Source organism: Macaca fascicularis, chromosome 4 (genome assembly GCF_037993035.2).
Source record: "Macaca fascicularis isolate 582-1 chromosome 4, T2T-MFA8v1.1".
NCBI classification, from domain to species: Eukaryota; Metazoa; Chordata; class Mammalia; order Primates; family Cercopithecidae; genus Macaca; species Macaca fascicularis.
Genome location: NC_088378.1, coordinates 145,139,918 through 145,150,901, shown reverse-complemented (window position 1 = coordinate 145,150,901; position 10,984 = coordinate 145,139,918). Strand labels below are relative to the sequence as shown.

General features: G+C 42.0%; 1 protein-coding gene across 2 annotated transcripts; it reads left to right on the top strand.

The window, feature by feature from the left end:
- The first annotated feature begins 636 nt into the window (after nucleotides 1-636).
- ZNF165 (zinc finger protein 165) lies at nucleotides 637-9,356 on the top strand. Of its 2 annotated transcripts, none has more exons than XM_005553750.5 (4): nucleotides 637-665; nucleotides 5,256-5,666; nucleotides 5,946-6,084; nucleotides 8,356-9,356. In XM_005553750.5, exons 2-4 carry the CDS (start codon nucleotides 5,256-5,258, stop codon nucleotides 9,261-9,263), a joined length of 1,458 nt encoding a protein of 485 aa, XP_005553807.1. In that variant the 5' UTR covers nucleotides 637-665; the 3' UTR covers nucleotides 9,264-9,356. The 2 variants fall into 2 exon arrangements, with proteins under 2 accessions (XP_005553807.1, XP_005553806.1); XM_005553749.5 differs by having other exon boundaries at nucleotides 637-1,225.
- Nucleotides 9,357-10,984: the final 1,628 nt, after the last annotated feature.

The window sequence follows — 10,984 nt, the reverse complement described above, 5'->3', positions numbered from 1 at the left end:
TCTATCCGTGAGACGCACCCTTCTATAGAAGTAAATTGCTTTGCTGAGAAAATTTGTGCTCGAGTGTAAATATTTTTTTTTTCCTTCTTCTTCTTTTTCTGAGTCTCACTCTGTCACCCAAGCTGGAGTGCAGCGGCGCGGTCTCGGCTCACTGCAAGCTCCGCCTCCCGGGTTCAAGCGAGTCTCCTGCCTCAGCCTCCCAAGCAGCTGGGACTACAGGGGCGTGCCACCACGCCCGGCAATTTTTTTTTTTTTTTTTTTGTATTTTCAGTAGATACTGGGTGTCACCCTGCAAGCCAGGATAGTCTCGATCTTCTGACCTCGTGATACGCCCGCCTCGGCCTCCCAAAGTGCTGGGATTACAGGCGTGAGCCACTGCGCCCGGCCAACGTCATTTTCTTTTCGAGAGTCCCCTCTGTTATTTAGCGAGACACACTACTACAATGGAGAAAAAAGACGCCTTCTCCTTCAAGCCCTGAGAGCTTCAGGACTTTGGCGAAAAGTCTGCGCCTGAAGCGACCCAGGAAGGATTCTCGGAATCATAGTCCAAAGGCATCCCGTCTTCTGCGCAGACTCACAAGTCCCTGTGGACGGAATCCTTGAAGTGTAGTGCCGCTCAGTCCTTCCACCGGAAGTGTCCGATCGGAATCAGCCCTGTCCGAGAGGTGAGTCCGGGTTTGGGGACCCAGACGTCCAGCCCTGTTTCCCCCTCCAAACATCCAGTCCCTCTCATATTGCCTTTGAAATTAGCAGCCTCTGGGTGACTAGACCTTGGACCTCAGAGGAATCCCGGAGAAAGGTGGAACCAGCTTCGGCGTTGGGAGGGCAGGCGCGCTTACGTATTTAGTGAGGGTTTGGCGGTCTCCATAGTTACCTCCGCCGCGCGTGACGTCATAGTGGGGCGCTGAGAGGGCGTGGTGGCGTGGGGTGGGTGCTGTCCTGCTGATCCTGAATTTGGGGTCACTGGTAAGAGGAGTTGCCCATTCCAGCCAGGTGGAACGGGGAGGGGTGTCAAATGTCTCGCATCTGTTATTGTCTGCCAAAAGAAACTGCTGTGACGACCATCCCCAGTCCCCTGCTTCCATTGGGAAGAGTAACTGCCCTTTTGTAGGACACTTGGGGACAACCCCGGCTTGTCCTGAAATTTATTGACACGGTAAATAGTATTTCCTGTGTGCCGAGGATGCAGTGAAACCAACACTGACCTACCCTTGAGAAACACAAGGTACTATGGGAGCCTTTACCAGCATGCCCCTTGACGCCTCTGTTCTGCTTTGTGGTCTCTACCGGATTTCCCCTGACTCTCTCCCCCTCCACCAACAAAACTCTCACCCGTTTTCCCCTCCTCCATATACCCACCAAGGCATGGTCATCCATCAGGAGCCCTCCTCTTTAACCTCCACCTTTCTCATAATTAATTACTCGTTCCTCTCTGTTCTCCTAGCGTTTGTTTACACTTCTGCTTACCCGTTTTTGTAAGTCCTCCTAACACTATTATAAGGCACTAGATGCTCAAGAAATATTTATTAAAGCTACTAACTTTAGAGGGACTAGGTTTTAAATGGATGAGAAGTGATAAAACACCTGGAGATAGGACTGTCAGCTGAGATAACATGCTTAGCATAATTGAAGTTTCATTCGGATTATATGGGCCTACTTTATACCCATCTACTATGGTAAATGAGATCATGCTCATTAAGCATTAGGACACTACTTGGTTAGGGCATCTAGGAAACATAACAAGAAACATCAAAGGAATGGCCCAGTAAAATATAAGGGATTGAGACTCTCTGGTTAATATACCATGGAACTAACTCCCTCCTTTTTTTTTTATCATTGATAAATTTTGTTCTTATACTCACTCAAACTGTTTGTTTTCCAAGGTTCAGTCTGAACCTGTGATATTTATTTCATAGTCTTGGAGAATTAATACTGATAGATATCTTCAACTACCCTTTTCATGAATCTTGTCTGCGGAGACCAACTCGGTCGTAGAAACCCTAACGCAGTGGCGCTAGAGAAATTAAAGACACACGCACAGAAATATAGAATGTGGAGTGGGAAATCAGGGGTCTTACAGCCTTCAGAGCTGAGAGCCTTGAACAGAGATTTACCCACATGTTTATTGACAGCAAGCCAGTCATAAGATTTACTAAAAGTATGTTAATGAATATATATTAAATATTCATATAATTTCTTGCAAATATTAAGTAAATGCACATTGAATTTAATCTCTATATGTTTAAAAATGTATAGATATATGTATAAAAAAATAAATTCATCTAAATATTAGTAGCATTTTAAAAAAAAAAGTATTCCTTATGGGAAATAAAGGGATGGGCCGAAATAAAGGGATGGGCTCTGGCTAGTTATCTGCAGCATGAACATGTCCGTAAGGCACAGATCGCTCATGCTATTGTTTGTGGTTTAAGAACTCCTTAAGCCATTTACCACCCTGGGTGGGCCACGTGTTCCTTGCCCTCATTCCGGTAAACCAACAGCCTTCCAGCGAGGGCATCAAGGCCATGATGAGCATGTCACAGTGCTGCAGAGATTTTGTTTATGGCCAGTTTTGGGGCCAGTTTATGGCCAGATTTGGGGCCCTGTTCCCAACACTTGTCAAAATCTGTCTTCCCATTCCAAGTTCCTTTCCATTATTGAAATATCATTGTTTCTGTTGGAAATATTTTTCCAAGTAGATGTCTTATTATCATCTTAAATACAGATCATCCAAAACAGAAGTCATCTGAAACTTTCCAAATTTTTCCTTTCATTCAATCAACAAATATGAAGCCTTAAGAACACTTAATAATGCATGGTCCTTAACCTCATGGAACAGCAATCAGTTGATGAAAAAAAGGCCAAACAACTAAAAATAATACAAGGACTTATATATTCATATATGTATGTGTTAGGAATTGTAAGAACTCAGACTAGAGTTGAGCAATTTCTTAACAGAGGCAGTAGAGTTCTTAGTCACTCCAGCCACCATACCCTGTAAGCTGATCTCACCATCAACCTGCTGCTCATTCCCACTTCCTCAACTCTGTTCCTGTCCTTTCCTTTCTGAATCTTTCTCATCCTTTATTGTCCAATTTAAGCCCCATGTTAAATACAGTGAGTTCTACATTTCTTTTCAAAGAATTATTATGACAGTATGTTCAGTTATTTGCTCTCCATTTTAAAGTTTAACCTCGTCTCCTTGCCCCTAGTTTCAGTAAACAACCTTTTCCACCAGTTCCAATCAGTAGTTCACATCTATTCCCCTGGTCACCTGCTCTGACCTGCATCACCTTAGTTACCCGTTCCATAACTGTCCTTCCCGCTGAAACTGCTCACCCCACCACTCTGGTTCATACCCCTGCTCTCTTTAACATAGCCAATCGGAATTAGCTTAGACTGTGCAGTCTAACCCTAGCCAATAGGGGAATGACACAGCAGTAAGGGCTACCTGCGTCAGTGATAAGAACCCCTTCCCCTCCCTTGTTCAGGTGTGCTCTCGCCATTGCTCCATCTGCAAGACGCACCTTTCTATAGAAGCAAAATTGCCTTGATGAGAAAATTCATGTTCGAGTGCTATTTATTTTGCCGCCCAAAAATTTATTTCTAACACCCACCACCTCTGGGAAATACCTTCTACCACTGACAGTCTCTTCCCACCACAGGACAGTTAGAACATTCAGCATCTCCACCATAAATTCATTTTATACTTCAATATTCAACATTTAACAAACATGTGCAATGTATATGTCATGTTAAATGTTTCTCATTTAAATCTTTTATTTCCATGTTTTATAATTTCTTCCCAACTAGTTCACAAACTCAAACACTTCTTGTTTAATCCATTAAGCTGTATATTAGAATACAGATTTTCCAGGCATATGCCATACTGACCAAGTTACCATCTCTAGGAGCAGGGCCCAAGTCAGCATCTCCAGAGGTAGGGTCTAAGAAGCTGTTTCTACCAGAGATCCCATATGATGATTAGGCAGCAAGCCCAGTGTCAGATTCAGACTTTCTTGTAAACCATCGCTATACAACTTATAGCCCAACACTGTGCTTGTGATAAGATTCTTAATAAAATGTATGTGATTGCATCAGTCAGTAGTCAACTTAGTGAAATGTTCAGTAAAAGAACCTCAGGCCTGGCATGGTGGCTCACACCTGTAATCCCAGTACTTTGGGAGGCCGAGTTGGGCAGTGGGTAGATCACAAGGTCAGGAGTTTGAGACCAGCTTGGCCAACATGGTGAAACCCCATATCTACCAAAAATACAAAAAAATTAGCCAGGTGTGGTGATGTGCATCTGAAATCCTAGCTACTCAGGAGGCTAAAGCAGGAGAATCACTGGAACCTGGGAGGCGGAGGTTGCAGTGAGCCGAGATTGTGCCTTTGCACTCCAGCCTGGGTGACAGAGTGAGACTTCCTCTCAAAAAACAAACAAAAAGAACCTCATACTTTCATGAATACAGTGGCTTCTGTCTTTTCCTATTACTACCCACCCTAGAAATTAAGAACATATTCATCTCTACAGTGTTCAGCAGGTCATTCTGCTCAGAAGAATTGACTCCTCTTCAATGACTCCTTAGTGCCTAAAAGATAAACTCCAAATTCATGAACCTGACATTTGATGTTTTCTGCAGTGACATCTCCAAGCTTTGTCTCGATAATTTTCTTATACAAACCTACTAAACATTTTGCTTTCCCACTTCTGTATTCCTACCCTTACCCAATTGTTCAGACTATTTCTCTGTTTGTAATTTCCTACTTCTTTCTCTCTTGCATCCCAGTCAAATCTTTTCTATTCTTCAGAATTTCATTTTTTCATTAAGCTTCCCTTGACCACTGCAACCATCTGTATTTTTCCCATCTCCATTTTATGAAGCACTTCTGTCATTTTTCTTTTTCATCCTTATTTTCTCTGTGACTTTTAAAATTTAATAACATGTACCTTGTTAATATTTAGTATTACATTTAAGTTTATTGTTTCTAATTTAAATTCTTATTTTTAAATTTAAACGTTAAGCTATCTTGAAGCAGAAATCATAACAGTTGTATTCTACAAATCAAATATGTCAGTGCTTTTGCATACAATAAATGCCCAGTAAATTTTTGTGTAATGGAGAATGATGATTTTTATTACATGGTCTTTCATTTTCCTAGACAGTAATAGTAATTTTTGATCCCTCAGGAGGACTCTTGAAACTAAAGAAGACCCTTTCCAAAGCAGTTCTGATAATATATTCTTTCCACAGATGGCTACAGAATCAAAGAAAGCTGCAGCCCAGAACTCTCCAGAGGATGAAGGACTTTTGATAGTGAAGATAGAAGAGGAAGAATTTATCCACAGGCAGGACGCTTGCTTACAGAGAAGTGAACTCCTTAAGCAGGAGCTCTACAGGCAGCTTTTTAGGCAGTTCTGCTACCAGGATTCTCCTGGACCTCGCGAGGCACTAAGCCAGCTCCGGGAGCTCTGCTGTCAGTGGTTGAAGCCGGAGATCCATACCAAGGAACAGATTCTGGAACTGCTGGTGCTGGAGCAGTTCCTGACCATCCTGCCAGGAGATTTGCAGGCCTGGGTGCATGAACATTACCCAGAGAGTGGAGAGGAGGCAGTGACCATAGTGGAAGATTTGGAGAGAGGCACTGATAAAGCAGTACTCCAGGTGCATAGGGGATGGGAGATCTAACACCTCCATAATGGATAAGGTCCCACAATGGGAGGAGAGGCCTGAGATTGCGTATCTAGCTTGCAGGAGCTATTGGTTGAATGTGCATTTATGTCTCCTTTCCTGTCTGTTTGATTCCACATGACATTTTACAAATGACTCAGACTCGATTCTTCCTTCCCCAGTTTTGTATTCCTATGGGAGTTTCTCTTCGTTGTTAGAAGATGTTTAACACAGGGATTCTTTTATAGCCCAAATGTACTTTATTTTTCTCAGGTTCAAGCCCATGAACGTGGACAAGAAGTATTCAGGAAAAAAGTGTCACCACCTGGACCAGCACTTAGTGTCCAGTTACAGCCAGTGGAAACCAAGGCCTATTTTGATTCATCAGAACCCCAGCTCCTATGGGACTGTGGTAAGGGGCAGAATGCCATACAGTGCACATCACTGAAGAAACAGGAGAATGAATCTCCCTTCACAAACTAGTCTTGGTAACTGTAGGTGGTCCTTTCCTTTATTACCCAATGAAAAGAGAGAATTTGTGGCCAGGTGTGGTGACTCATGCCTATAATCCTAGCACTTTGGGAGGCCGAGGCAGGCAGATCATGAAGTCAGGAGATTGAGACCATCCTGGCTAACATGGTGAAACCCCGTCTGTACTAAAAAATTAGCTGGGCATGGTGGCAGGCACCTGTATTCCCAGCTACTCGGGAGGCTGAGGCAGGAGAATGGTGGGAACCCAGGAGGCGGAGCTTGCAGTGAGCCAAGATCGCGCCACTGCACTCCAGCTTCGGCGACAGAGCGAGACTCCATCTCAAAAAGAAAAAAAAAATGAAAAGAGAGAACTTGTTTTCCTGTGAGTCTTTGGCCAATTGTGGGGGAAAAAATAATTTTGTTCCTTATCCAGAATATTTCCAAAACACAGAACATTTTTATGATATGACCAAATTAAAGGAAATAAAAGTGAATGAGTGAAAAAATATCATAAAAAGAGAAAAGAAGCAAAACAAAAAGAAATACATGGGCAGAAGCAAAACATGTTCATAGAGAAGTACATATAATGATCAAGAGAAACAGATACACGATGATATACTGAGAAATAGTATATAATTCACAAGTAACATAGACCCTGGTCCATATTTTTCCTCTTATGCTCTTGGTCTTATAAAGCTCTTTTACATTTTTATAGAAAGTTAGCTATACTTCTAGAGACTACTTCCATAGACTATGCATCTCTATTCTAAAACTCATCTATTTAAAAGATTCATAGATACAGTATCACTTAAGGTGTGAATGGTCCCTATAGTAAACCCAAGAATAACTTACTGTTTGTTCGTTTGTTTTGTTTTGTTTTGTTTTTTTCCCGAGACGGAGTCTTGCTCTGTCACCCAGGCTGGGGTGCAGTGGCGTGATCTCGGCTTACTGCAACCTCTGCTTCCTGTGTTCAAGCAATTCTCCTGCCTCAGCCTCCCGAGTAGCTGGGGTTACATGTGCCTGCCACCAAGCCTGGCTAATTCTGGTATTTTTAGTAGAAACGGGGTTTCACCATGTTGGCCAGGCTGGTCTCAAACTCCTGACCTCGTGATCCACCTGCCTCAGCCTTACAGAGTGCTGGGATTACAGACATGAGCCACCACGCCCAGCCATCATTAATTTTTAATAAATTTCTACACATTCTGCCTTCAGGTTTGTTCTGGAAACATCTCCATCTATCCTATATAAAATTGTAAATTTCCCTCACCCCGCGAACAGCACTCCCTAACCCTCTTTCCTGCCCTAGCATATTGTAGACAAAGGATACCTTATAACAAAGAAGGGCAATTCAACTCCAGCATGGTATAGAGTTGTGAGCTACAAGGTGGGATTTGTGAAGACTAGATGATAAATGGATCTTGGAAACCAGGCTGGGGAGTTTAGTCTTGTAACAAAAAAGAGAGAGAGAGAGAGATTCAAGGTTTTTGAGTAGAGTATATAAGGATGACAGTGTTTAATGACCATTAGTCTAGTAAGGATCTTTAGGATAACTAGGAAGAAGAAAAGTGCAGTCAAAACAGCAAGGAGGCAGTTAAAGTCTAGATAGGAAATGGTGAGGTTGAAGGCTACAGCAATGGTAGCAGAAATGTAAAAGAAGGGATTTATACAAGGGACACTTAGCGGACAGAGATGACAGGATTTAGAAGACTGATTTACCATGGAATATGAGGAAGAAATAGACGATAGTTGGATGGAAGTTTTCTCACACATACTTCAGAGTAACATAGCTTTACTTTTTTTGTGTTCTAATCTGCTTTCTTTGAGGTAGTGCCTCCATTTTCCCTCTAGAAATGTATCATAGATCCAAGGTTCCCAAGATCCCCTTCAGTCAACATTGTAGAGTTCCTTCTCCTTACTCTGTCTCCCCCTATCTCTTGAGTTCTTGCTGATGGCAATCCTCCTCCCAATCTTTTCTAATATATATGCTTCACATGTCTGATTCCTCTCTCTGCCAACCACTGCAGGCATTACTTGTTCTTACCAATGTTTCTTTCATTCCTGTCATCCTCTTTCATTCTATCATTCCTCTCATATGAAAGGTCATATATTAAAGTGGGCATATCAATATGGTACTATCTTGAGCATGCTGCAAAATTTTCTTTCTTCTAGTGCAGCAAACAGGTGATATTTACCTCTTTCTTTTTTATTTTAGATAATGAGAGTGAAAACAGTAGATCCATGCCAAAGCTGGAAATTTTTGAAAAAATTGAATCACAGAGAATTACATCTGGAAGAATCTCAGGATACATATCAGAAGCATCTGGTGAATCTCAAGACATCTGTAAGTCTGCAGGCAGGGTAAAGAAGCAATGGGAAAAAGAATCAGGGGAGTCTCAGAGACTGTCATCTGCCCAGGATGAAGGTTTTGGTAAAATCCTCACCCACAAAAATATAGTCAGAGGTGAAATAATAAGCCATGATGGATGTGAGAGGAGATTAAATCTGAACTCAAATGAATTCACACACCAGAAATCTTGTAAACATGGTACCTGTGACCAGAGCTTCAAATGGAACTCAGATTTTATTAACCCTCAAAGAATTTATGCTGGAGAAAAAATTCACCAATATGGAAAATCTTTCAAGAGCCCGAAACTTGCTAAACATGCAGCAGTTTTCAGTGCAGATAAAACTCATCAGTGTAATGAATGTGGGAAAGCTTTCAGGCACAGCTCAAAACTTGCTAGGCATCAGAGAATCCACACTGGAGAGAGACGCTATGAATGTAATGAATGTGGGAAAAACTTTGCAGAGAGCTCAGATCTTACTAGACATCGGCGAATTCACACTGGGGAAAGACCCTTTGGGTGCAAAGAATGTGGGAGAGCATTCAACCTGAACTCACATCTTATCCGGCATCAGAGAATTCACACCAGAGAGAAACCCTATGAGTGTAGTGAATGTGGGAAAACCTTCCGAGTGAGCTCACATCTTATTCGACACTTTAGAATTCACACTGGAGAAAAACCCTATGAATGCAGTGAGTGTGGAAGAGCCTTCAGTCAGAGCTCAAACCTTAGTCAACACCAGAGAATTCACATGAGGGAAAACCTATTAATGTAAGGGACTTAAATTTGTATGTAAATGCTGAGGAAATGACACAATATGAAAAATATTAAATAAAAAATAAATATTGGGCAAGATGAAAGACTGAAAGACCAGTGTCTAGTCTTCATCTGTGTGTGTGTACTTTCTGTGAGACTGATGATGTACCCCTTCTTTCATTGACTACTAAAGTCAAACCGAAAGAGCTACATTTAGGGGGCCTAATAAATAGGGTAGTCTATGGCAGTGCAGTGTAGAGAAATAGAGACTGGGGAAACAACCATGATTACAGTGTGGGAAGAAAATAAAGATTTAGGTAAAGAGACTGATAATCAGTCCTAGTTTATTTTCCTAGTTAGTTTTGCACAAAAAGAGGTCAGCTAAACCCAGGAGTGAAATAGCTTGCACAATGCACTGCAGAACAGTGTTTTCAGAGCATCCCTTTAAAAACTGAAGACCACAAAACTCAGTTAGATGCTAATGTTAAGTTAGAGAGTCATGTCAAATAAGGACATATGTAATGGTGGCATTCCTATATGAGGCCAAAATCTGTGTCCAGAGGTCATATCAGGGAGTAAAAAAGCAGAAGAGCATCCCAGGGAAGAGGCCAGAATCCAGATATTTAAGTAAGACAGGAAGAAATAGAATTGGGTTAGGAGTGAGAAAATGTGTTCAAATTGAACTAAACCTCAGAAGTTGGAGGATAAACACAGGATAACCAGGCTTTTACTGGTTTTTGGCACCTTTCTGGGGTAGGTTGATAGGGACTATAGTGAGCTCTCCTGACAGAAAGTGATAGGATTCTCTGGCTACTGGCAATTGTGGTAGATTACTGAGGAAGTTAGTACTGGAAATAATGGTCCTGAAATGTTATTTCATTGCTGCTGGCTGCTGTCTACAGAAGACTGAGAAGAGAGTGTAGAGCAATAGTATATGAAAGAGGGTAGGGAGGAATGATTTAAGTCTGAAACATTCCATAGTATGTAAGGTTTTTACATTATAAAATGTAAACAGGAGCTTGATGTTAGATGTATGATAATGTGAAATGTACAAAATCTCCCACTAAGAGGCTTTGTAAGAGATAGCATTTACTTTCAATGACTTTAAAAATGTCCTGACAGGATCTAAGTAACACAATATTTGGTTTGTTTTTTAAGGTAATGTTGAGCCCACAGTTTTTCACAGGCACTATACTAGTATGTCCTACTTCATTCTGTAACGGTTATTATTTTTCACATTTTATAGGTGAGAAAACTCAGCAGTAATGAAGTTAACTATCTTGCTAAAGATCACATAGTAAGTGGTAGAACCAAGATTTTAACGCATTTTATTCCAGGGCCCTAGTTCTTAACGCTTAAACTTGATTATGTCACTGAAAATATTCCTATGGAATATAACGTCAGAAAAGATAGCGCTTGTACACCACAACTCTAAAGTTGGTGGCGGGGGAAAGAGGGAGACCTAGCACCCTTCTAGAAGGTTAATGCATCAACATTTCAAAATCATGGAGGGAGCTGCCACCCTCTAGGCTAGGAACCTACTGCACCCTTAAACCCCGCGGCGGCTCCCTCCCAATACGGGGTGCGCGAGACCATCACGGAGAGCCTCTTCCTAGAGGGGCCGGAAGCAGCAGGAGCCCCGGTACACGCCCATCTTCCGGCCAGGATGTGTGTCCCGGGTGAGTGAGTGTCCTGTGGCGTCCGGGACCGAGTTTGTGGCCCAGGGTTATGTGCAGACTT